General features: G+C 40.8%; 2 protein-coding genes across 31 annotated transcripts in view; one reads left to right on the forward strand and one right to left on the reverse strand.

Annotated features, from left to right (window-relative positions):
• Nucleotides 1-1,349, reverse strand: part of MYO9A (myosin IXA) — a 307,532-nt gene extending 306,183 nt beyond the window's left edge. For 4 of the 22 annotated variants that reach the window (XM_063698673.1, XM_063698675.1, XM_055363669.2 and 1 more), the window contains exon 1: nt 839-1,281. The gene's annotated coding sequence lies outside the window, so the exon portion shown is untranslated. Of the gene's footprint in view, nt 1-838 lie in introns of all 22 variants that reach the window. The other 18 variants (XM_055363671.2, XM_055363661.2, XM_063698676.1 and 15 more) reach the window with 10 other exon arrangements.
• On the forward strand, nt 1-26,813 carry SENP8 (SUMO peptidase family member, NEDD8 specific). 9 transcript variants are annotated; one of them, XM_055363684.2, is made up of 3 exons: nt 22-370; nt 22,483-22,556; nt 22,706-26,813. In XM_055363684.2, exon 3 carries the CDS (start codon nt 22,742-22,744, stop codon nt 23,378-23,380), a length of 639 nt encoding a protein of 212 aa, XP_055219659.1. In that variant the 5' UTR covers nt 22-370; nt 22,483-22,556; nt 22,706-22,741; the 3' UTR covers nt 23,381-26,813. The 9 variants fall into 9 exon arrangements, 8 of the variants coding, with proteins under 8 accessions (XP_055219658.1, XP_055219659.1, XP_055219660.1 ...); XM_055363685.2 differs by having other exon boundaries at nt 22-324; XM_055363689.2 differs by having other exon boundaries at nt 22-220.
• Nucleotides 26,814-27,092: the final 279 nt, after the last annotated feature.

The following is a 27,092-nucleotide window of genomic DNA, read 5'->3' on the forward strand; positions in this document are numbered from 1 at the left end:
GTGACCTTATAATGGCACACACACAACTGGCCCCATGCTTCCATAACTTCACTCTGCCTCCCGCTTTTTTCAGCCCAACCCCTCCAAACATGGGTCTCGGTCGGTCCCCTTAAGCCACAATGGAGGGAATACACTAGGCTAAGCAAATATTCCCTCAGGATTTCATGGCAAGGCCCTTTCAACCAAAGAAAAGATCGCGACTGAGGAGAAAGATAACAAGGTTTGCTTGAGGAGAGGTCTGTTGAGAGAGGCTACAGTCGGTGGTGGGAGAGAAGCCAAAGTCTGTGACGGTGTCTAGAGGGACTGACACCACATCTACCGGGAGTAAGAACACCATGACAGCGGCTATCTGAAAGCCGTGATGGCTAGGGTTAGTGTTAGTCGGCTTGGTGATGAGCGAGCTGGGAGGGGGGTCTACTAAGAAGGGTAGGGCGAGGGGCAGATGGGGGACGCAATGGGTTAGGGGGCGGTCGAGACTCTGCCTGAGAACTGTAATCAGGTCAGCCCAAGGGAGGATGTAACGGAGTCTAGAAGCTCCATTAAGAGTCCTAAGGGACTCTGAGGGGTACTAATGGGGTCTGCTGGGTTGGGGGGACCGTGACAGAATCTCCGGGGAGGCTGGAGGGCCGGAATGGTGCCCGGCCAATGGAAGATACAGGGGGTAGGATCTACTGGGGATCCGGGGCCGTGATCTGGTGTTTGGGAGGCTCGGCGCAGACCCGCTCGCGGGGCGTCTCCGCTGGGACGGGGCGGGGCGGCCCGACCAGAGCCAAATAGCAAGGCTGAGACGTGGGCCAGGACGGGCTGCAGGGCCGCTGGGCGCTTGGGCGGGTCTTACCTCGGGCTCCGCCGCGGTGGCCACCGCAGCCCCCTCCTCTTCGACGGAAGCTGCCTTCCACCCTCCGCCCCAGGGTCGGACCGGAGATGGCAGAAGAGGCCGAGGCCACCGAGGGTCGGACGGTTCCGGGAGGGTGGGGTGGGCCCAGCAGCCTCAGGGTCCGGGCGAGCGGCCGCGGCGCATCCCCCGCCCTGTCAGAGAGACTCCGCCCGGCCTGAGCAGGCACATCCCCCGCCGCACCCCGCCCAGAGAGCACGCGTTGGACCGCCGCCTCAACCGCTGCCAGCGGCCGCCTCTGCCGGTGCAACTACTGCCTTCGCCGCCGCCTCTCGCGGTCCTGGCTGTCCTGTACTCTCTCAACAGACACAGCCAACCGCCGCCGCGTCCCTTGTCCGCTTCGGTCGCGCGCCCCCGACCCCGCGCACGCGGCCCCGCCCCGAGCGACTCCTCGGCTGCAGGCGAGCAGGCGCGCGCGCACTTACCTCCCACGCCCCCTACTGCCAGCACGGGTTGGCCCCGCCCTGTCCCGCCCCCGCACGTGACGCCACTGGAGAGTACAGCGTGCGCTTGCGCAGACACGCCCCATTTCCTACGCCCCAGGCGGCCCCGCCCAAATTTTTCTTCCTCACCTTACGGCAGAGCAGGGAACTCAGCTTTAGATTCTCCCTGTACTGGAAAGGGATGTCGCAAGGTTGGGGAAGAAACCTCTGAGTTTGCGACCGTAGCTATCGCTTTGCGGCCAATACAGAGGTGCCTGAAGGCTGGTTGGGGTGGTGAGGCCCGAGGCAGGTAAGAAGCCTCCTCCCCACTTCGGTTTGTCTCAGTTTGTCCCGGCAGTGGATCGCTCTCCCACCCACTCAGATTCTGGCGTATCCGTGCTCCCTCCCGATTCTGGACCTGGATTCTCAGCGCCGCCGGTCATAGCCCCCGCCCCTTTTCAGACACGCACGCTCTCTCCACCCACTGCCCCCTCCATTGTCCCCGCCCCGACCTCCGTTTCCATTCATTCCTCAGACTTTTTCACTGAGTGGTTTCCATGCCTTGGGTTCCAGAATGTCAGAGGCGAAAGAAATGGTCTCAGCTTTTTGAAGTGCTTTTATATAGGAGACCGTGAGAGAATCCGCAGTGGTAGTACAATAAAGTGACAATAGAGAAAAATGCACGGGATGCTGTCTGCGCACAGAAGAGGGGTCCCAGGTTGTGTAGGAGGATAACGTGAGGAAGCCCTTTCCAGGGTGACTTTTGGGTCACTTTTAGAGGACTGTGTTAAAAGACTAGTAATCCAGTACCTGGTCAAAGAAATACGAAAGGAGGTAAAAGCAGATAGAATAACGGGCGCAAAAGCATGTGACAGTGGTGGTCTGAAAGAGTCAAAAAAGAAGTAAAATAAACCTGATGGAAACCGTACTGGTGTAGACTTCCCTTTAAAGAAGCATCGTTATAAAGTGAGAGAAATGAGGAACGAGAATATGGCCCTCAGGAATGTTTTCTGTTTAGGTAGAAGACTCAAAAGCGTACCATGAAACCGAGAAGTGGCCTCTTCGAGGGTGAGGGAGGCTGATTTATAAGATCAAGATCACTAGTGGAACGCAACCTTGTATGTGCATTTGAATCACCTGGGAAACTTTTTGTTAAATAAAACCAATACTGTTGCCCCACTCTTAGACCAATTAAATTCTGGGTTGTGCCAGGTGTCATTACTGTTTTAAAGCTCCACAGGTGACTCTAATGCTAAAGATTGAGACTCACTAAACTAGAGAGAAGGAAGTTGAGACAGTTGGCTCTGTAACATTAAGATGGAGGTCATTTAGCCGGGCGCGGTGGCTCACGCGTGTAATCCCAGCACTTTGGGAGGCCGAGGCGAGTGGATCACGAGGTCAAGAGATCGAGACCATCCAGGCCAACATGGTGAAACCTCGTCTCTACTAAATATACAAAATTAGCCGGGCGTGGTAGCAGGCGCCTGTAGTCCCAGCTACTCGGGAGGCCGAGGCAGGAGAATGGCATGAACCCGGAAGGCGGAGCTTGCAGTGAGCCAAGATCGCGCCACTGCACTCCAGCCTGGGTGACAGAGCGAGACTCCGTCCCCCACCCCCAGAAAAAAAAGATGGAGGTCATTTAACTACAGAGAGGCTTGGAGATGGAATGAGAAACGAGCGGCGTTATGTTTGGAATAACTGGTCTGGGAAATGGGAGAAGGAGCCACTCTTGCCTTTCTCTTCAGCACTGTTCATTCCTCAGTGTTTATCAGGTCCAAATTAGTTACTTGTCTCTTTGCTCTCCCGTTCCCTTCCGTCCAGGATTGGTCAGCTGTTGTCTCCAGCCTTACAGCTCAAAGGCCATCCCCACTTCTGTCCCCAAAATGATCAGAGCTAAGCCAATTTATGAGATGCAGAGACCAACATCCAGAGCTAAGCCAATTTATGAGATGCAAAGACCAACATCCACTCTCATAGAGATTACTACATACAGTGCCTTGCCAATTTAGAATCTTTTTCTATTATTTATCATTTAAGTTAGTAATGAGATATAAAGATATTTAAAATACAACTCAATTAGGATCGAAAATTACCGTATTAGGGAAAGCAGGCCTTTAAACAAAGAATTCACTTGGCAGGCAGAGAAGCTGTATGAGGTAAAGACCAAGACAGTGTATGGCTGCTATCTATTAACTAGGGTTAATCCAAAAACCTGTCTATCAGACCCAGATAAGAACGAGTTATTGTTGTCTAGTATGGCTAGAGCATAGTATGGAGAGTAGAGGTGGGACAGAGATGAAGATGATAAAGTGGGTGTGAACAGATTATGAGGAGCCTTGAATTCCATGGTGAAGAGTTTAGATTATATTACTAGAAGTAATTAATAAGTACAAAAAAGGCTCTTAACCTCTTTTACCCAGTGGACCTCGTTGGCAGTCCAGCTTATAGATTCAGTCTCAGAAAAATGTTCTTAAATGTATAAAATAGAATACATAGTAATATAAAGGAAACTGATTTTGTTAAGTTTTTTAAATATTAAAACAAATGTGTGATATATATGCACTTTATGCATTGAACAAAATCTGGCAGCAGGTCTAATTATATAATTTCTAAGTAGTGATGACTATAAATTATATTTTGAAATGCCTGCAGCAACTTTAATGTGATGTGAAAATATCAGATTTCTATTGGTAAAAAAGAGAGTGCTAATATTGTAGTTTGTGGTCCACACTTATTGAAGAAATGCTAAATTTCAGCTACTGATTATTGAAAACAAAGATGCAATTGTTTTCCCAGTCTAAGTTCACAGAACCCTGATATTCTAGCCACATCCTGGTCTATGGATCCTAAGTTTAAAAATATCTCAGTATAATGGTTTTAAGCAAGAGCATGACATCAAATCTGTGTTTCAGAAAAATGATGAAGCAGTGTTCACTTCCCAACCTCTCTGCTGGGAAGAGAGGCTGGCTCTGGGGCAGCAACCAGTACTATCCCACTGTTTCCTAATAACCAGGGCCTGCAGAGGGGCTGAGCTTGTGGGTGTATATGTCTGTGAGAGCAATACCAGAAAATAAATCAGGAAAGGTAGATTGGGGCTATTTTTGTGGAAATCATTGAATGCCCGGCTGTAATTTGTAGTTACTTTGGTAGACAATGGAGGGTTGTTAAAATTTTTGGAGTAGAATAATGTGATTAGAGTTCTGTTTGAAAATCTAGAATAATGTGCAAGTTAGATTATCAAAAGAGAAGATAGGAATGAAGAGACTAGAACAATAAGTTAATTAATTTTTGGAAAATGGAATCTTGGGCCAGGTGCAGTGGCTCAGGCCTGTAATCCCAGCACTTGGGGAGGCTGAGGCAGGAGGATCACTTGAGCCCAGGAGTTCAAGACCAGCCTGGGCAACAAAGTGAGACTGTGTCTCTCCAAAAAAAAAAAAAAAAGAAAATTAGCCAGACATAGTGGTGCCTGCCTGTGGTCCCATCTACACGGGAGACTGAAGCAGGAGGATTACACATGAGCCCAGGAGGTCGAGGCTGCAGTGTTCATGCCACTGCACTCCAGCCTGAGTGACAGAGAGCCTGTCTCCAAAAAAAATCTTGAGGTGATCTCTAGAGTCTGCTAAATTCCTTTATTTCCACAATGTGCTGACCAGTCTAGAGTAACATACATTGGAATAAATGGCATACCTGTCAACAGGAATATATACCCCAGTGTGGGAGTCAGTTAACTTTATGTGGTCAAGAGGCTAGCCCAGTCTTTTGTATTATAAATGATATTGTTAGTATTTCTAATAAAGCAATGGCCTTACCATAAGTTCACAGATCTTGCCAAGGCCTTCCTCAGTCAAATTCCGTCTATACCTGTGAGTCCTACATTTCTGTCTTTTAAAAGTCAGAACTCCTCTCGTTTTGCCAATTCCTTAAACTTCTTGGATGGAAAAGAAGTTTAGTTTAAACACATTAGCAAAAGAATGGGAAGTCCTCAAGGCCCAGGCAACCCATCTCCTTTGAAACTGATCAATACCGGACTATAAAAACTTACTGCTCAAATCCAGCTAGTACCCAAAGTATGTACTGTCTATATACCTGTCTATACCTGTGAGTCCTACATTTCTGACTTTTAAAAGTCAGAACTCCTCTCTTTTTGCCAATTCCTAAACTTCTTGGATGGGAAAGAAGTTTAGTTTAAACACATTAGCAAAAGAATGGAAAGTCCTCAAGGCCCAGGTAACCCATCTCCTTTGAAACTGATCAATACCGGACTATAAAAACTTACTGCTCAAATCCAGCTAGTACCCAAAGTATGTACTTTTTAAATGTATTCTAAAAAATTGAATTTGGGGTTTAGGTATTACTGATCCAAATGAGTCCTATAAAATTAACTTCCAGAACTAGGTTCTCAGAGAGGCCACCATTACCACCTTCTTCAACATGACTAGCCTGTATTGACTTTCTGTCCATCAAATAATTGGAGGCCATTTGGGTGGTGATAGGAAGAATCAAGTTTATGCAGAACTTGAGGTTCAGCTATCTGACACCTTTTGCGGGAGGAGGAGGAGTGGGTCTATCTGAAATCAGAAATAATACTTTTATGAGGCTTTTTAATAATTTTTATTACTTACAGAAAATTTCTGAAAGTTCCTTTCTCTGGCTCCCAATTAAATGGCTTACTCCACAATCAACTTATAAAAGCACTGGATCATTGTCTTGATCCCAAAAAATTTGTCCCAACTATAGTTACTATTTTGAGCATCTGTATTATTGTTTGAAAACCTTAGGCTTGCTTTCCCTGATGGCCAATGAATAAAACTCTCAAAGTCTTGTGATTCATTACTCATTCATTCACTAGATATTTATTGAACCTCTACTATGTGCCAGGCACATTTTTGAAACCCACTAATGAGCAATTTGTAATGACAATTTACCTCTTAACTATCTATGAAAAAAATAACTTGCCAGGATTTGAAATCCTTAGAACAAATGAGATTAAAAGATCATAGCTTTTTTGTGTTCTTTCAAATAGTGTGTTTGCATAGAGCTGCCATGTGCTGACCACAGTGATTATCTGTGAAATGAGGTAAATCATGGCTTTAGCTTAACCACTCCTTATCAGACTTTGTTACCACATGTACTAAAATAAAGTTCTGTCTACACCTTTATAAAATATTATCTTACACAGACGTCTTATTAATTCTAATGGCCTCTCCACACCTGACCCTCACTCCTAGTCATTTCAAAGTTTGCAATTGTGTAAAGTCATTTCTCAGAAAATTTGAAGCAAAACAAAGTCACCACAAGAAAAACTTGGTATACACCAGGTTTATATTGAGGACAAAAACTGTGACACAATTACAAATGGAACTTTTTTTTTTTTTTTTATGATGGAGTTTTGCTCTTGTTCCCCAGGCTGGAGTGCAGTGGCGTGCTCTTGGCTCACCACAACCGCCACCTCCTGGGTTCAAGCGATTCTCCTGCCTCAGCCTCCCGAGTAGCTAGGATTACAGTTGTACACTACCACGCCTGGCTAATTTTGTATTTTTAGTAGAGACAGGGTTTCTCCATGTTGGTCAGGCTGATCTAGAACTCCCGACCTCAGGTGATCCACCCGCCTTGGCCTCCCAAAGTGCTGGGATTACAGGCATGAGCCACCACACCCAGCCTACAAATGGAACTCTTGAGGTAGAAATGGTAGACCAGGAATAAAATTATTTTCATGGTCAATGACATCTTAGCCATTGATAGCTGTGCCTAGTTACAGAGCAATAAATGGAGAGCCTTGATGTTAGATGAAATCCTAAAAAGTCACCTGTTTTATCTCCTTGGCCCCAGACAGAATAAAGTGGAATTTATAGCAATAGAGTTACCAAGCATCATCATCACACCAAGTAGGTTTTGTACTTTGAGAGCTGAATTCCTCTCTGAAATATTGATGTTACAGGAATGTTGTTTAAATTCATAGCTCATTTATAAAATTGAGAATATGTCTTACATTTATAACTGTGTTGTGTTTTCCTGAGTTTTTCAAGATATGTTTCACTTCTGTATTTTGCTCACTCAGGAAAAATATTTATTTATTAAAACTCTAGCTTGTCAGGCACTGAAGTTAGAAGCATGAGTAAAATCTAATCTGTGTACTCAAGAGGGTTATATAATAAATCTTGATGGTCATTCTTACATGCCACATTATACAGATCTCCAGATGGCTTAGGCTTAGTTTTAAAAGGAAACGTTTAATTGGGGGGAAATTGAAACCCCAAAAAAAAGCCATGAACTTCCTTCCTGAAAATATTTTTGCCATAAAAAGCATATTTGGTCTTGGATGTGATTCTTTTTGTGAAAGTGCAAGTCGAATCAGACATTAGAAGTTGGACATAATCTTCTAATTTTAGTAAACATCAAATTATTTTTAAATATTTGTGTTTGAACATTTATGGAAAAGAGATTAGATTTACCTGTTTTATCCAGAGGACAGAAGTAAGACTCAGAAGTTGAAAAAATAGAAATATTTTATGTCATTATAAGAGTGGGAACTGGTACATCTTTTCTTCCTCTTCAATATGGAAATCACTGTATTTACTAATTATGTGTTCATTATTAAAAAAGGGGAAAAATTAAAGCACAATATCAAAAGGTAGAAGGAAAAAGGCAAAGAAGTATTAATCCTATTTCTTAAAATGATATTTACACTTGATGGATATCGTTCTTGATTATTTTTCTGTATATTTTTATCATATACAGATGTTTATATCAAAGCATATTATGAACATTTTTCTGTTAATAAATTTGTATTGACAATATTATATTTAATGGCTGAAAACTATTCCATCGTGTGGAAACCCTGTTGTTTAATCTACCGGTCCTTTTTTGAACTCCAGATTGTTTCCAGTTTTTCTATTACAAATACTGCCATGGTGACTATCTTGTTGAATTTTTGCACACATTGTTAATGTCTTCCTTAAGATAAATTTCTTAAAGTATAATACCTACATATATAAATTTCTTAAGAATTCCAATGGCAAATTACCCTTGAAAAAGCTTGCATGTATGACAGTCCTATCAAAATGAGGCATCATTTACTCATTTCCCATAATCTCTCAGCAATGCTAATTATTATTAGTTTTCTTCATCTTTGCTAACTTGACAGGTAAAAAAATGAAATTTTATTTTAACTTACATTTATTTGATTACTACTCTGATGTCCAGTGTCTTTTCATGTGTTTATTGACTAGTCATGTAAGTGTATTAACTAATATTTTCTAACAATTTTTTTTACTTTTTAACATTTAAATTTGTATTCTATCTAAAATATAATTTGATGTAAGGTATGAGGTAAAACTCTTTACTTTTTTAGTCAAATAATAAGTTGTGTCAATGCTACTTATTAAAAAATCCAGCAAGCATATCCCATACTTCAATATACAGATAATAAAGTACTGATAGATATTCCTCCAAAAAAAAGAAAGACTATTTCGTGGTTAAATAAGTTTGGGAAAAGATCATACGAAAAAAAGTTAAAATTTTTTATCGCCAAACTCTCGTTAGCCTCTAGTGTGTGTGTGTGCATTAGGAGTTAGCATTTCCTAATTTAATTAACCATGTAATCTTTTTTCTTTTTTATTTATTTATTTTATTTATTTTTTTTTTTTTTTGAGATGGAGTCTCACTCTGTCGCCCAGGCTGTAGTGCAGTGGGGTGATCTCGGCTCACTGCAACCTCTGCCTCCCAGGTTCAAGCAATTCTCCTGCCTCTACCTCCCAAGTAACTGAGATTACAAGCACGCACCACCATATCCAACTTGTTTTGTATTTTCAGTAGAGATGGGGTTTTGCCATATTGGCCAGGCGGGTCTCAAGCTCCTGACCTCAGGTGATCTGCCTGCCTTAGCCTCCCAAAGTGCTGGGATTACAGGTGTGAGCTATTTTTTTTAACCATGTAATCTCACTTCATAGGTATTTCAGGAAATACCTATGAAAGCCTGTGGAACTGAGCTGTCCAGTATACTAGCGCTAGCCACATGTGGCTATTTAAATTTTAGTTAATTAAAATTACTCAGTTCTTCAGTCACACTGACCATATTTCAAGAACTCAATAGCCACAAGGGGCTAGTGGCCACTGTATTGAACATTTTGCAGATAAAAGAAAATTTCCGGGCCAGGCCAGTGGCTGATGCCTGTAATCCCAGCACGCTGAGAGGCCGAGGTGGGTGGATCATGAGGTCAGGAATTCAAGACCAGCCTGGCCAAGCTGGTGAAACCCTGTCTCTACTAAAAAACTACAAAAATTAGCCAGGCACAGTGGCAGGCGCCTGTAATCCCAGCTACTCAGGAGGCTGAAGCAGGAGAATCGCTTGAACCCAGGCAGCAGAGGTTGCAGTGAGCCCAGATTGCGCCACTACACTCCAGCCGGGGCGACGGAGTGAGACTCCATCTCAAAAAATAAAGAAGGAAAATTTCCGTCACAAGAAGTGCTATTGGACAGCACTGCTATGGGAACATAATGTTCAGTGGAACACGTGAACACGCTGAAAACACTGGAATAATCCATAATTTCTCCTGATTTGTCAGGCAAACATGATTACTACTACACTATGAGAACAGACTCTCTCATTGATTTGTAAAGACTCCATCATCATATTTAAAATTTCTAATCTACATATGATTTTTTTATTCTATTGATTTATCTACTTCTGCTCCAATACCACACCCCTAGTTTTAAGTCAAGGTTCTGCACCTTTCTCTCTGAGAGCAGAAATGAAGAATTCTTGCATGGAGTAGGAAATTAGATTAGAAGTGATAGTAAAGGCACTTTCACTTCCCAGACTCTAAATGTAAACATTTCTCTGCCGAACTTGATTTATATTATGTTGAGCTGTATACTCAATTACTTATTCATTTATTCTACAATTATTTATTGAGTACCTGCCTGGTAAGCACTGTTTTAGGTCCTGGGGTTAAAATGGCAAACAAGGCAGACAAGGCCCCTTGTCGTCTTATTTTCATAGAGCTTACATTCTTGTTTTGGAGAGGGAAAGAGAAGAGGCAGGGGGAGGAAAAAAGAATATGAACCAATAAACAAATAAATTAAAAAACTATCACATAGTCATCAGTGCTATTCAAGGAATTGAAATTAGAGTGATAGTAACTGGTGGCCTCTTTGTTTTGGCTGCCCTGAGACCTCTGTGACTTAGTGGCATTTAAACTAAGATCTGTCCAAAGAAGGAGCTAATTACTAGAAGGTCCAGGCAGAGCTAGTACCACCCTCAGGAGGGAAAAAGCTTGGTGTATTTGAGGAGTAAAAAGAAAGTCTTTGTGGCTGGGTCTTAGTGGGCAAGCAGGGAAGTAATAGGAGATAAGGTTGGAGAAATAGCTGAAGCCACATTTTCATGTAGGGTTTTGTAAACTAGGGTAGGGAATTTTCATTTTTTTCTGAGTATGATAGCTACTAGAGACTCCTAAGCAGGGAACAGACCTGGCCTAATTTAAATTTTTAAACAATTATTTTGATGGAGAATTTATTGGCACAGTCAGTAGTGGAAATAGGAGACCTGTTAGGCTAGGTCAAGAAAGAAATGGTGATAGATTTGACTAAGGTGATAGTAGTGAAGATGGAAAGCATTGGACAGATTTAGAACATTTAGGCTATAGAATCAACAGGACTTGTCAATTGGATGTGAAGTGTGAAGACAATAGAAAACTCTGGGATGAGCCTGGGCAACATAGTGAGACCCTGCCTCTATATAAAAAAAAATCAATTAGCCAGACATGGTGGTATGCACGTATAGTGCATATAGCTACTTGGAAGGCCAAGGTGGGAGGATCACTTGAGCCCATCAGTTAAAGGCTGCAGTGAGCTATGATTGCACCACTGCACTCCATCCTGGGCAACAGTGAGACGTTTGCAAAGAAAGAGAGAGGGAAAGGGGAGAGGGGAGAGAAGGAGGGGAGGGGAAGAAGAAAAAACAGAGGAGAGAGAGAGAAAGAAAAAAACTAACTCTTGGATGATGTCTGTAATCCATTATATAGTAACCAGGTTCAATTTTCAGTCTGATTATGGCAGGCAAAATTGGGACACATAAGACACCAATAAATATATTTTAACCAAATGAATAAATTTGCTTTAATAAATGTTTCTCTCCTGTACACATTTAAGCTGCTAAAGCATAAGCTTGTGCTCATTCCTTTATTATTAGGGAATCTGGCTCCTATGAATTTGAGGTTTATGTCATAAACACATCAGCTATAGGTAATTATTAGACTATTCCCCTGAAGTATCCAAGCCAACAGAGGAGACTGAATGAAACAGAAAAAATTGCCTGCCACAGTTGCAAAAGTTCTGTGAGATTCTCATATTTTATTTTTAAATTTCGTGCTGATTTTGCATTTTATGCCCAAGTTTGTTAATAATTAAAATATTTTTAGTTGCTGATTTAAATGTTTTAAGTCAATGATTAAGTGGTTTAGCTCTTTCCCCTAAAGTTGGTCAAATTAAAGCTCTAGGAAGATGCCCTGTGATTAACTTGTGTTTGTTTCTTGGACTTTCTTTGTTGCTATCTGCTGGCACGTGGGCATGTATCCATTTAGAGAAGCACAGATGCATCTCTGAGCATTTGTAGTTTGGTACAACTTAAAATCGTAGCCAAAGGGAGTGAGGAAGGCAATTGCATTTAGAAACAACTGACTTTTATAATCTGCACTTACTTTGTAATGTTTTTAAAAAACATACCTGAATGAGGCTGTTTCTCTCTTATTTTTTTTAAGGAACGCTTACTGAATAATTAGAAAAAAATGAGTAAAGGTCACAATTCTGGAATAGTATGTTTTCAGTAAAACAGATTTATCTGGAGTACTACTTAAGTCAATAGCCAACAGGCTTATTTTCCCTGAAGTTTTGAGAATTGCTGTATGCCATATAAAATCCTTGTTAATTTAAAACTCTAATACATATTTTAATCCCATAAAATAAATACTTATACATCTATAAAATAGACAATTATTGTTAATATCCATTGTAAATTACTATTTTTAAGCATTTCCATTCATTAAAAATCCAGATTGAGTCCAGGTGAGGTAGCTCACGCCTATCAACCCAGCACTTTGGGAGGGCTAGACAGGAGGATCACTGGAGCCAAGGAGTTCAAGACTGCCTGGGCAGCATAATGAGACCTCATCTCTACAATTTTTTTTTTTTTTTAGACAGTTTCACTGTTGTTGCCCAGGCTGGAGTGCAATGGTGCCATTTCGGCTCACTGCAGCCTCCGCCTCCTGGGTTCAAGTGATTCTCCTGCCTCAGCCTCCCGAGTAGCTGGGATTACAGGCATGCACCACCACACCCGGCTAATTTTGTATTTTTTTTTTTTTTTTTAGTAGAGACTGGGTTTCTCCATGTTGGTCAGGCTGGTGTCAAACTCCTGACCTCAGGTGATCCGCCCACCTCAGCCTCCCAAAGTGCTGGGATTACAGGCATGAGCCACTGCGTCTGGCCACATTTTTTTTTTTTAATTAGCCAGGTGTGGCAGGCACCTGTGGTCCCAGCTACTTAGGAGGCTAAGGCAGGAGGATCACTTGAGCCTAGGAGGTCGAGGCTGCAGTGGCCGTGATTGCACCACTGCATTCCAGCCTGGGTGACAGAGTGAGACCCAGTCTCAAAAAAAAGAAAAAAAAAAAATCCAGACTGAAACAGCAGTAACACCTCCAGTTAAAAGTTAATCTGGCCAGCCGCCATAGCTCACACCTGTAATCCCAGCATTTTGGGAGGCCAAGGTGGTGGATCACCTGAGGTCAGGAGTTCGAGACCAGCCTGGCCAACATGGTGAAACCCCGTCTCTACTAAAAACAATACAAAAAATTAGCCAAGCATTGTGGTAGGCACCTGTAATCCCAGCTACTCGGGAGGCTGAGGCAGGAGAATCGCTTGAACCTGGGAGGCAGAGGTTACAGTGAGCTGAGATCACGCCATTGCACTCCAGCCTGAGCAAGAAGAGCGAAATGCCATCTCAAAAGAAAAAAGAAACGTCAATCTATCTGGAAACTGCCTTTAAGATAGTTTAATAAATATCCCCAGTGCTTTGTTAGAATTGTAAAAGTTCTTAAAATTAATTCAACCTGGAAATTTACAGATTACATAACAGTGATCTAGAATAGGGATTGGCAAACTTTTTCTCTAAAAGGCCAAATAGTAAATATTTTAGACTTTGCAGACTACTCTGTCCTTAGAGGTCAAAAGTAGCCATAAACAGTATGTGAACAAATGAACATGACTTTGTCCAATAAAACTTTATTTATAGAAGCAGGCAGTGGGCCAGATTTGGCCTGCAAACTGTAATTTGCTGACCTTTGGACTAGAAAACTAGAATGTTTTAGGATTTTTTTTTTTTTTTTTTGAGACGGAGTTTCGCCCTTGTTCCCCAGGCTGGAGTGCAATGGCGTGATCTCGGCTCACCGCAACCTCCGCCTCCCAGGTTCAAGCAATTCTCCTGCCTCAGCCTCCCAAGTAGCTGCAATTACAGGCATGCGCCACCATGCCCAGCTAATTTTGTATTTTTAATAGAGACAGGGTTTCTCCATGTTGGTCAGGCCAGTCTCAAACTCCCGACCTCAGGTGATCCACCTGCCTCAGCCTCCCAAAGTGCTGGGATTACAGGTGTGAGCCACTGCGCCCGGCAGGATTTTTATAAACAGGATGACAGAATTTAAAAATTGGCAGAGATGACAGCTTAGAATCATAGAATATAGAGCTAGTGGAAACTTAGACATCAGAATAACTTGGAAATATCTTAAAAATGCAGACGCCCAGATCCTATCCCAGGTGTATGCTCTTTAAAATCCCCACAGATAGGTGGGCATGGTGGTGCATGCCTATAGTTCCAGCTACTCAAGAGGCTGAGGCAGAAGGATGGCCTTGAGCCCAAGAGTTCAAGGATGCAGTGAGCTATAATCACACCACTGCACTCCAGCATGGGCGACACAGCAAGACCTCATCTCTTAAAATAATTTTTTTAAATCTCATAGATGATTCTAGTATGCTTCCCTGGCTAGAACCACTGTTTACCTGGTCCAGACCACTCAGTTTACAGATGATGAAGCTGAAATTCATAGGTTAAGTGACTTTTCCAGAGTCAAACAACTGGTTAATTGTAGATCTGAACTGAATCCCAGGTCTGACTCCCTAACTAATATTTTTTCTACTGAACCAGCAGCTTCTTCCCTTGTATCAGCAGGCCATTAGAATGGCTCCTATTGAATTGTGAATTTTCCCTTCAAGTTGGTTTTTATTACTTTTTATTTAATTACTTTGTTTTTTATAACAAATATTCAAGTAGTATGCATCTTAAGGATTTTAGGATTAATAAGAAGTAATCTCCTCCTTCTATTAAAATTAAACCTTTGTTAAGGAAGTGTTCTACACTTATGAATTCAATATTAGCTTCATTTAGTTACAGAATTTGGAAGATACAATAAACTAACCCCTGTAATGACAGGGTTTGTGTATACTGACAACACATTAACATCATTGCTTCACTCAGATTGAGAGAACAATTTTCCCTGGACTTAGCATTCTCTCTCCTTATGCCAAAGATAAAGCACAAGAGCAGAGTCATGCCATGGCTAGTTCCATCTTTGATAACTTTGTGGCTTTATATAAAGAGACAAGTGCTTTATTTTCAAGAAATCTTTGGGGTCCATTATTGCCACCTCAAACATAGGGAACAGGGAAGGAAACTAAGTTTTTTTGAGAGCCTACTGTAGATCAGACAAGGTGCTGAGTGTTTTCACTCATGTTTTTAATTCGTGTAACAACCTGTGATTATGTTATTACTACCTCATCTTACAGATGAGGAAAATGAGGCCCAGAAAGAGGATGAATAACTTGCCCACGATCACTTAAATAGTAAGTGGCAAGGTCAGAGCCTAGACCCAAGACTTCCTAGCCCTAAAACATAGAACTATGTGTTTGGTAAGATTTTACAAATAGAACTATAAGGAGGTCATTGGCTCCCCAGTTGACTCACCTTTCTTGCCCTTCCCCTAGTCTTGCTTACCATCCACCAAGACCAAGTACACAGATCCTTTTAACTCTAAACGAATTTACTATTAACAGCAGAACAATAAAGGATAACAGGCAAAGCATAAAACCAAAGAATAAGGATGTACAAAGAATACAGAAATCTTAAGTGGCCTTATTTCTTTTTTTCCCGTAATCTAAATTTTCTGACTTCCCTTTAAAAATATTTCATTCATCTGGCGAACATTTATTGCACTTCAGATATGCCAAGCACAGTGCTCACTACATAGAAAAGAAATATTCCTAAATGATTATAGATGGCTCTTGGTTTTTTGCTAGATCCCCTTCCATCTCCTTTTCTCCCACCCCATTGATAATGTTATTATCATCCTCTCACTCACCCCCAACTGAAACCTTCAGACCATTTCATAATTCTTTTTTTTTTTTTTTTAAACAGAATCTCACTCTATCCCCCAGGCTGGAGGGCAGTGGCGAGGTCTCGGCTCATTGCAACCTCTGCCTCCCGGCCTCATAATTCTTTTTTATCTACCCTCCTCTGATCACTTATTGAGTCTTATTGATTCTCTGTCTACAATATCTATTCCTCCACATTCCTACTATCATTTCTCCTGCTTTAGGTCATTACCTCGTACCTTTACTTGCAATAAAAATCTAATTGGGCTGGGCACAGTGGCTCATGCCTGTAATCCCAGCACTTTGGGAGGGCGAGGCGGGCGGATCACCTGAGGTCAGGAATTCGAGACCAGCCTGGCCAACATGGTGAAACCCCGTCTCTACTAAAAATACAAAAATTAGCCAGGCATGGTGCCAGGCACCTGTAATCCCAGCTACGCGGGAGGCTGAGACGGGAGAATCGCTTGAACCCGGGAGGCAGAGGTTGCAGTGAGCCAAGATTGCGCCACTGCACCCCAGCCTGGGCGACAGAGTGAGACTCACCTCAAAAAAAAAGAAAAAAAAATCTAATTGATCTCTGCTTTCAATTTTTCCCTAACCAATTAGTTCTATATATTATAGCTGAATTATTATCTTCCCAAAGCATTGACCTGGCCATTAATGGCTCCCACTTCCTCCAGTATAAATTTCAAACTCCTTCACTGGAATTCAGTCTGTCACCACTTAGCTTCTAAGAATCCTCTAATATTTGCCTGCACCTCTACTACTCCCACTTCATTCTAGCACGCTAGACTATTCAGGATTCTCTCCACATTTGAAAGCACTTTCTTTGCCTCTCTGTCTTCCACATGCATCCAACTCCACCTGTCCTTCAAGAGCCCACTTTTATGCCACTTTCCTCAAAGCCATTTCTGATCTGAGCACTCATTCCTTTTCATCCTGTTAGCCAGGAATGATTATTCTCTCTTGTGAATTCCCATACATTCTGTTTGTGCCTCTTATGGATTTCTTATCTCATTGACTAGAAGCCACCTTATACATCTTTGTATCTCCCATAGCATCTAATATTAGGTGCTCAGTAGGTATTTATTGACTAAAATAATGGTATATGCAGTACGTGTTCATTATAACAAAATAGGTTTAAGCTCAGTAAGGGTAGAAACTATTTCATTCTCACTCTATATTGCCACCCCCTGACACAAAGGAGAACACTCAGTAAACATTTGTTAAATGAAATACATTACAGTTATCAGTCATTGGGTTATAAATTTCCTGATGCCATAATAGATACCTAGAAACACTTTGTCTTTTTTTGTTTATTTGTTTTGGGGGTTTTGTTTTTTTGGATGGAGTCTTGCTCTGTCACCCAGGCTGGAGTAGAGTGGCGCTATCTAGGCTCACTGCAACCTCTGCCTCCTGGGTTCAAGCTGTTCTTGTGCCTCAGTCTCCCTAGTAGCTGGGACTACAGGCACCCACCATGCCCGGCTAATTTTTTGTATTTTAGTAGAGACAGAGTTTCACCATGTTGCCCGGGCTGGTCTCGAACTCCTAAGCTCAGGCAGTTTGCCTGCCTTGGCCTTATGTTGTATTTTAAAATCCTAGTTATGTATGTTTCTTTATTTTATATTGACAAATACCACATGATAAAGGTCATATATTCTTATTCTCACTTTAAGCTGGGCATGGTGGCTCACACTTGTAATCCTAGCATTTAGTGGGGCAGAGGCAGGAGGATAACTTGAGCTCAGGAGTTTGAAACCAGCCTGGGCAACAAAGTGAGACCCTGTCTCTACAAAAATTTAAAAATTAGCCAGGCATGGTGGTACGCCCCTGCAGTCCTAGCTACTCTGGAGGCAGAAGCAGGAAACTTGCTTGAACCTAGGAGTTTGAGGCTGCTCCGAGCTATGATTGCGCCACTGTGCTCCAGCCTGAGCAACAGAGCAAAACCCTGTGTTTAATATAAAAATAAAAAATACTGCCTTTTGGCCCAAAATGCCATCTTCCAGTAATTCGCCAAATGACTAACACAAAGGGAAAGAGGAGAGGCATCCAATATATGTTCTCTAGGCCTTGGAAAAAACATGGAGTTGTTCCTTTGGCCATGTATATGCGAATCTATAAGAAATATGATATCGTAGACATCAAGGGAATGGATACTGTTCAAAAAGGAATGCCCCAGAAGTGTTACCATGGCAAAACTGGAAGAGTTTATAGTGATACCCAGCATGATGTTGGCATTGTTGTAAACAAACAAGGGCAAGATTCTTGCCAAGAGAATTAACGTGCATATTGAGTGCATTAAGCACTCTGAGAACAGAGATAGCTTCCTGAAATCGTGAAGGAAAATGATCAGAAAAAGAAGGAAGCCAAAGAGAAAGGAGCCTGGGTTCACCCTGAAGCACCAGCCTGCTCCGCCCAGAGAAGCACACTTTTTTGTTTGTTTTTTGTTTGTTTCTGAGACAGAGTCTCACTCTGTCGCCCAGGCTGGAGTGCAATGGCGCAATCTCAGCTCACTGCAACCTCTGCCTCCCGTGTTCAAGCGATTCTCCTGCCTCAGCCTCCCGAGTAGTTGGGATTACAGGCACCCACCACCACGCCCGGCTAATTTTTGTATTTTTAGTAGATACGAGGTTTCACCATGTTGGTCAGGCTGGTCTCGAACTCCTGGCCTCAAGTGATCCGCCCACTTCATCCTCCCAAAGTACTGGGATTACAGGTGTGAGCCACCATGCCCAGCCTCAGAGAAGCACACTTTGTGAGAAATAATAGAAAGAAGCCTGGGCTGCTGGTAGGTGTTAAAAAAAAAACTCTGGACTATAAAAAATAAAAATAGAAAATATTTTCACTTTACAGAAAAGGAAAGTGAGAGTTAAGGAAATTTAGTAATTTATTTATGATCACACAGCCAATGAGTAACAGAATTGAATCTAAAATTTAAGTCTTCAAATACGAAGTTTAGAGTTATTTTTGGCAAAGGGTGGGTTTGGCTAAAGGCTAGTTGAGTTCTATTTGCATTAGAATTTTTGGAGTTAAACTTGCTGTCATGCTGTATGGAACAGAATTAAGGCCTTGATTAACGTTTTGTCTATGTGCTTGGTATTTTAAAAATCAAACAGACAAAACACAAAAACTATTTCTGAAGAAAATCTTAGCCCAGCTTGTGGACATTCCCTTCAAGGTGAGAGATGACTGACTGTTGAGGCAGTCTTCTTGTAGGTTCCTTTCCCTAGTTGGGTTGGTGTTGAAGACTGGGTGTGATTTCAGCAGGCAGTGTGGAGAGTAGGTCTCCGGGTTTTTGCCAAGCTATATGACCTGGCACTCACAAGTATGCAGTGTTTATTGAAGACATGGGAGACAGATGCTGTAGCCAGGGAGCAGTCATTCTGCCTTTATATTATAAACTCTTACATCAAGTCACATCGACAAGCTGATTACCTAAACTCTGTCAAATTGCTTTCGTTTGATTGATCTGTGCCCATTTGCCATAAGGCTAGATAGTACATATTATTATAGGAAACAATCCTGTCTGTTTCATCTGTTGTAAGGATACTGTGAGGCACTATTTGTTATGATGCACCATGTCTTTTATGAAAATCTCTTGAGAAAAAACTATCAGACCATAATACAAAGAATTATTTTACCTCTCCTGAGCAATTGGTTTGTTTTTGTCTTATGGACATTGTGAATGTTTACCTTTGTCTGGTCAGATGCCAAAAAGCTTAGAGCCAAATTTGTGGCCCACCCATAGCAAATGTGCTCTATGCCTCATTAACTTCATTCTTGGCTCCAGTTTATGTCTCTCCGCTAGTCTTTTTTTCTTAAGAAGATCCTAATTCATGCCATCTTATTATATATTTTTTCTTTTTTCTCATAAGTAGCCTTATGTTGTTTCTCAAGTAGTCAGATTATGACATACTGTGTCTACATAAAACCATGTTGGATGCCCCTTCATTTACTTTGGCTTTTTTTCTTGAGGGGTGTATTGATTTTTCATATAGGTTTTTGCAGCGTTTTGTTACACGAAAATGGTTATATCACAAAAATTATTGCTTAATAGTGTAGACAAGTGGTAAAATAACTGGTCTAATGGTCAGAATTGATTAAATTGATGTCATAATTCTAGTCTTGTCTTTTACAGCATTATTACTATTTTCTTATAATATGCTTTGTTTTGCACTCTCAATCTGCATGTGACAGTTTATTGCTGTGTGATTTTCAGAAACATTGTCGTGCTGCCAGGTCAGTGCATAACAGCTAACTCTCTGTTAACTCTGTTGAGTCTGTTAGGCTCAAATATTCTACACCCATCAGACTTGTCTCACTTTGGGTGGTCACAAGCATATTAATTTCATCACACAACTTGTCTTGCTTCTCCTCTAAATTAGTCATTCTTTTATTTAGACAAGATAATGTGAATGGATATTTGTTTTCAAACCTCATTTCCTTTGATTGGTTTGGAGCTCTATCTGGATTTTCTGATTATCTTACTAATTTCATCTAATTGATAAATATTATTGTACAACTTTTTAAACTCTTTTAGTACTTCCAAGTAAAATTATTTGGTCTTCTCTACAACTCTCTAGGGTATGTAAGGTGGGTATATGCCTTTTTTACAGATGGCATACAAAAATGATTAAATGATTTTATATGCCATCTGTAAAAAAGGCGTATACCTTTTTAGAAAAACAAGGACAAAGTCATTTAAATGACTGCTCAAGATGATACCAGCAAATCAGTGGTAAAACTAGGACTAGACCCAGGTTTCCAGAATCTTATCCCATACTACCTTTTAAAAGAAGTCAAAAGAAGTTCTAACTTATATTGTAAACATTACTTCATCTTTATCATACCCCTTGAAGCTAAAGCTATGAAACAGGCAAACACATGTTATATCACTCATGCTCATAGCAGGGCAGAATCAGGAATGAATTTCATTTGTATTAGTCTCATGATTCTCTGTTTTTAAAATTACAGTTCCTTTTAACTACTACCGTAATCACTGTCACATTCCATTATGGAAGGAGGAAGCAATATTTTATCTTCTCTTTTGAAAATTAATGTTGAGGCCAGGCGCGGTGGCTCACGTCTGTAATCCCAGCACTTTGGGTGGCCGAGGTGGGTGGATCACAAGGTCAGGAGATCGAGACCATCCTGGCTAACACAGTGAAACCCCGTGTCTACTAAAAATACAAAGAATTAGCCGGGTGTTGTGGCAGGTGCCTGTAGTCCCAGCTACTTGGGAGGCTGAGGCAGGAGAATGGCGTGAACCCGGGAAGCGGAGTTTGCAGTGAGCCAGAATCGTGCCACTGCACTCCAGCCTGGGTGACAGTGCGAGACTCCATCTCAAAAAAAAAAAAGAAAAAGAAAATTAATGTTGAAATGGAAAGTATTTCCCTTGGAAATTAGTAACTTTTTAGATTCTTTGAATTCATCTTTAATATAAAAATAATTTGTTATCATTATGCATATTCATTAAGGAGCCAAATAATACAGTTAATGGTATGGTCTTTGGTAAAACATTAGCTATAATTTTAATCAATCTGTGTGCTTCAAGAGGATATTTAAAATTCATGCTTACTGTGTACATGGCAAGTTTCCAGTTCTCATTCTAACTAATCGTTTACATGTAGCACATAAGCTAGAATTTCTTATAGTTACAGTTGACCCTTGAACAACACAGGGGCTAGGAGTGCCAACCCCCGTATGCAGTCAAAATTCTAGGTATAACTTTTTTTTTTTTTTTGAGATGGAGTCTTGCTCTGTTGCCCAGGCTGGAGCGCAATGGCATGATCTCAGCTCACTGCAACCTCTACCTTCCAGGTTCAAGCAGTTCTTCCACCTCAGCCTCTCGAGTAGCTGGGATTACAGGCATGCCCCACCACGCCCGGTTAATTTTTGTATTTTTAGTAGAGATGGGGTTTCACCATGTTGGCCAGGCTGGTCTCAAACTCCTGACCTCAAGTGATCTGCCCACCTTGGCCTCCCAAAGTGCTGGGATTTCAGGCGTGAGCCACAGCACCCAGCCTAGGTGTAGGATTTGACTCCCTAAAAAAATACGCCAGGTGCGGTGGCTCACACCTGTAATTCCAGCACTTTGGGAGGCTGAGGCGGGTGGATCACGAGGTCAGGAATTCGAGACCAGCCTGGCTGATATGGCGAAACCCTGTCTCTACTAAAAATACAAAAAAAAATTAGCCGGGCGTGGTGGCACATGCCTGTAATCCCAGCTACTCGGGAGGTTGAGTCAAAAGAATCGCTTCAACCGAGGAGGCAGAGGTTGCAGTGAGCTGAGATCGTGCCACTGCACTCCAATCTGGGCGACAGAGTGTGACTCCATCTCAAAAAAAAAAAAAAAAAAAAAAAAAAACTTTACTACCAATAACATAGCCAATTAACAATAACATAGCCAATTAATACATGTTTTGTAAATGTATTATATACTGCATAATATATACCTTACCAATAACATAGCCAATTAACACATGTTTTGTAAATGTATTATATACATTTACAAATAACCTTACCAATAACATAGCCAATTAACACGTTACCTTACCAATAACATAGCCTTACCAATAACATAGCCAGTTAACACGTTTTTTAATGTATTATAAACTGCATTCTTACGAAAAAGTAAGCTAGGGGAAAATATTAAGAAAATCATAAAGAAAAGAAAATATATTTACTATTCATTAAGTGGAAATGGATCGTCATAAAGGTCTTCATTCTCCTCATCATCATGTTGAGTAGGCTGAAGAGGAGGAGGAAAAGGAGCAATTGGTCTTGCTGTCTCAGGGGTGGCAGAGGCAGAAGAAAATCCATGTGTAAGTAGATCTGCACAGATCAAACCCACCTTGTCCAAGGGTCAACTGTGTTTTTTACCACAACCCTATAAAAGTAACTACTATTTTCCAGCCACATTTTACAGTCAGGTATTTATTGACAATAATATTGTCTTCTCACTCTTGTTCAGCTTCTGGAATTTCTGAGCAGCCCTCGTCAGTACAAGATGGACCCCGTAGTCTTGAGTTACATGGACAGTCTACTGCGGCAATCAGATGTCTCACTATTGGATCCGCCAAGCTGGCTCAATGACCATATTATTGGGTTTGCGTTTGAGTACTTTGCCAACAGTCAGTTTCATGACTGCTCTGATCACGTCAGTTTCATCAGCCCTGAAGTCACCCAGTTCATCAAGTGCACTAGCAACCCAGCAGAAATTGCCATGTTCCTTGAACCACTGGACCTCCCCCACAAGAGAGTTGTATTTTTAGCCATCAATGATAACTCCAACCAGGCAGCTGGAGGAACCCACTGGAGTTTATTGGTCTACCTCCAAGATAAAAATAGCTTTTTTCATTATGATTCCCATAGCAGGAGCAACTCAGTTCACGCAAAGCAGGTAGCAGAGAAACTGGAGGCTTTCTTAGGCAGAAAAGGAGACAAACTGGCCTTTGTGGAAGAGAAAGCCCCTGCCCAACAAAACAGCTATGACTGTGGGATGTACGTGATATGTAACACTGAGGCCTTGTGTCAGAACTTCTTTAGGCAACAGACAGAATCACTGCTGCAGCTACTCACCCCTGCATACATCACAAAGAAGAGGGGAGAATGGAAAGATCTCATTGCCACACTTGCTGAAAAGTAGCTATTGAAGTATATTTGCGACTTTTGAAGGCTCCTCTTTCTGCCCTTCCCCATTTGTTGGATGGCTGCAATCTCAGTGCCTGAGGGAAGATGCCTAGTAGAGGAAAGCTTAATACTCTTTTTCCTGAAAGAATATCATCCTCTGCATTATCCCCATGGAACGTTTCACTTTAACCCTGACTGGGGAGCAATATGTTCTGTGAAAATATCTTGAAATTGTACACCAAAACCTTACAACCAACTTATTTGAACATTTATTACACACAAGGTTTAAGTAAGACTTTTCTTATTGGTATATAATTAATTTCCTTTGGTCTCCCTTATCCACATTGGCTTATTCTGGAGGAAAAGCAGTGATCTGTAAAACAAATCAAGAATATATTAAATCTAGAGGAATGCAGAGAAGAAAACTATAAAACAGAACCAAAAACTTGTTGCACAGCCTACATAATTAAGAGATCAACTGGCTGGAAGCAGATCAAGGCCTAACTTCATTCAAGACCTAAATATTATGAGACTCAGTTATTCGGTTTTATGTGATATCTCTTCCATTCACCATGCACAGGCTTTTCCAGCTATCTATATAATGTTTGCAAATATTTGATGAAGATGATGTTACCCTATCTTCCTCCATCTGATTCCTGGAATGCTTGAAGAAAGGGGAAATCTTGAGTAACCTCATTAAAATTAATGTCTGGTGGACCTCTCAGTTTGCTCACTGATTGGGTAGACTTGCTACTCTGGATTAATAACTGCTTTTCTCTGCCTTGTCTATTAGCCATGCACACACTTCCTCCTTATATCCAAAGTCCTTTGGTTCTAAAATTCATAGTTGATACCTTCCCAAGGTTACCTGTTGTTTCAGATAAACATTTGTGCTTCCTGATAGTTATAGGTTTTCCTCTCTGTCCTTAATTCTGGCAGAATTGTTTTTAGTTATGTCATGGTAATTTCAGGATGATTTTTGTATCTGAAACTTAACAGACTTAGAGTTGGTTTGTTTTTTAAATATAGAGGAAGAAAAGTGACCTTTCTCAGCCCTTTTACTTAATTAAAAATGTAGGGAATGTAATTTGTAAAATGTGGAACCAAGAGTAAAATGAAATACTATCCCTCCAGAAGCACTGATGTGTTTCAGTTGTTTCAAATAGTAAACAACCAGATGACATGTTAGGTACATACATTAATTCTATTCCTAATGAGAATTAATTAGATTGCAAGGCCTATGAGACTTGAAAACCAAAGATGAGCTTCAGCCATGAAACTTATTTCAACTACCTCCCCAGCCTAACCCTGCCCCCAGCCCTCATGGCCCAAAATAACCTCACCACTCAGTGACCACAGAGAAAGTAACTTGGTTCCTTTTAGCCAAGAAGGGAAAACACAGTAAGGGTAAATAAGTACAGGTTACATAGCAGGCCTGAGTGAGCAGGAGCTGAAACTAAAAGTCAAAGAGAAAGCTATCAAAAAAAGTTTCCATTTCAAGTCGGTACATTTTGGATAAAAACCAGTCCTAATGGAAGATGGGGCTAGGAAAAAGATTAGGAACTGGCAGTCATCCATAGAGGTGAAATACAGAGGGAGGGACAGCAAGAGAAGTGACAAAGGTCACTGATAGGCCACAAGTGTAGATAAAGATAAGAAAACAATGTTATTTCAGTGACTGTTGACTTAGGCAGCTAATCGAGACTATTAAAGTCAAATCCTCTCTGGGAAAAGTTATCTTTCTGACAATGCAAAGTATGTTTATTTAAATATCAGAGTACCTTCAATCTGAGAATTAAAGCATATGAAAGCAATCTTTCCTAACTCCCTACGATTCATCTTACAAGTAAATTTATAAGTAAATTTTTAAACTACACTAGTCTTTTAAATATATATAGAAAAATATATATACACACGTATAGACATGTATATATAATCTATCTATATATATATATATATATATAAAATGCATTTTCCAAATGCATTAGCCTGATTGGACTGTGCCACAGATTAGTGTCCTCCTATGAAATTTTGAGTATGTCATTTGTAAATGTTAGCATTATAAATTGCAGGAGAATTTAAGAATTGACTTGTATTTCACTGGATACTATAGTACCCGGTAAGTTACACACCTGCTTGACCACATACCATTCATGTTACATGACACAAAATAGGAAAAAATCTTTTGCTGGTATTGCGTTCCCTTCTCTCTTAGAGTCAAAAGGATCTATTCTGCAAAATTAATCAAAATATTCAAAAGGAAAGCAGGTTTTTCAAAACTGGGCTAAGCAATTATCAAACTGAACTAATCTGCTTTCAGATATCCTGTTGTATTGCCCAGTAAGTATAGTCACACTTGTCCAACCTGTGTCTCAATATGGAATTAAGAAAAGTTACCATATATAAGCCCAGTTATAAATGGTTGTAGAAAATATAAATATCAGTGGGTTTCCTATGTAATAGTGTTTAAAACACAAATATTTCAACCATTTGGCCAGGTATATGTTGAAGTTCACAAGCACTGGTCCTAACTAGATCAGATAAAGTGGATTATGTTTCTGATATGTACCTAATTATTTTGACTATACTATAATTTTACAATATCCATATTGACCGTATGTTTTAATAACACATTCCATTGAAATGACCAAGTAGAATTTCTCAGTTACATGGGGCAGGCCGGGCGCAATGGCTCATGCCTGTAATCCCAGGACTTTGGGAGGCCAAGGCAGGCAGATCACCTGAGGTCAGGAGTTCAAGACCAGCCTGGCCAACATGGCGAAACCCCGTCTCTACTAAAAATACAAAAATTAGCCGGGCATGGTAGGTGGGCACCTGTAATCCCAGCTACTCAGCAGGCTGAGGCAGGAGAATTGCTTGAACCTGGGAGGCGGAGGTTGCAGTGAGCTGAGATTGTGCCACTGCACTCCAGCCTAGGCAACAGAGCGAGACTCTTATCTCAAAAAAAAAAAAAAAAAGAGTATTTACAGAAATGTACATGCTATGGTGTTAGAGCATGAATGTCAAATCCAGGGTCTGTCAGATTCAGTAGTCTCATCTACAAAATAAACCTTGTTTTCCTTCTGTCCTACTCAGTTCCATTTTAAGACTAACAACAAGTTTGAAAACTTAGTTTTATATTGCTATGCAGCTAAACAGCTGTGTAAAAAATGGCTGATAATTACTGTTATGTACAAAAGAAACTTATTCAAGGATGGTGAATAGCAACAACTAACCTTTTTATCACTCTATAATGTGCAGGGTACTTTATGCACACATATTACACAAGTACCTTGCGTATTATATATGCATCATATATATTACCATATATATAAAGTAACTTGTACACTTTTGAGGTTCTATAGAAATATATAATCTCATTAATTCTTATGTTCTCATGTTTCAACAGGTACTGTTATTCTCATTTTGTAAATAAACTCAGAAGCTCAGTCACGTGGCGTCCATCTCGTCTCACACTTTTTCCACCTATTCCTTTCTCCCTGTCCTAGAAAATGGCAAGAACTTCACACTTGAACATTTTAAATGTAGTCTAGCCTCAGTTTCTAAATATCATATATTCAGCTGGTATGTTACAGAAACTAATAGAAATTGTCATCTGAATTAACTGCTAGGCAGCAGGACCTATATAACTGGCTTGGTTTTATATATTAAGTTATATCTGGATCAGCTCCCTATACTGATCTGCTGGTGTAGGACACCTTAAAAGC

Source organism: Gorilla gorilla, chromosome 16 (genome assembly GCF_029281585.2).
Source record: "Gorilla gorilla gorilla isolate KB3781 chromosome 16, NHGRI_mGorGor1-v2.1_pri, whole genome shotgun sequence".
NCBI classification, from domain to species: domain Eukaryota; kingdom Metazoa; phylum Chordata; class Mammalia; order Primates; family Hominidae; genus Gorilla; species Gorilla gorilla.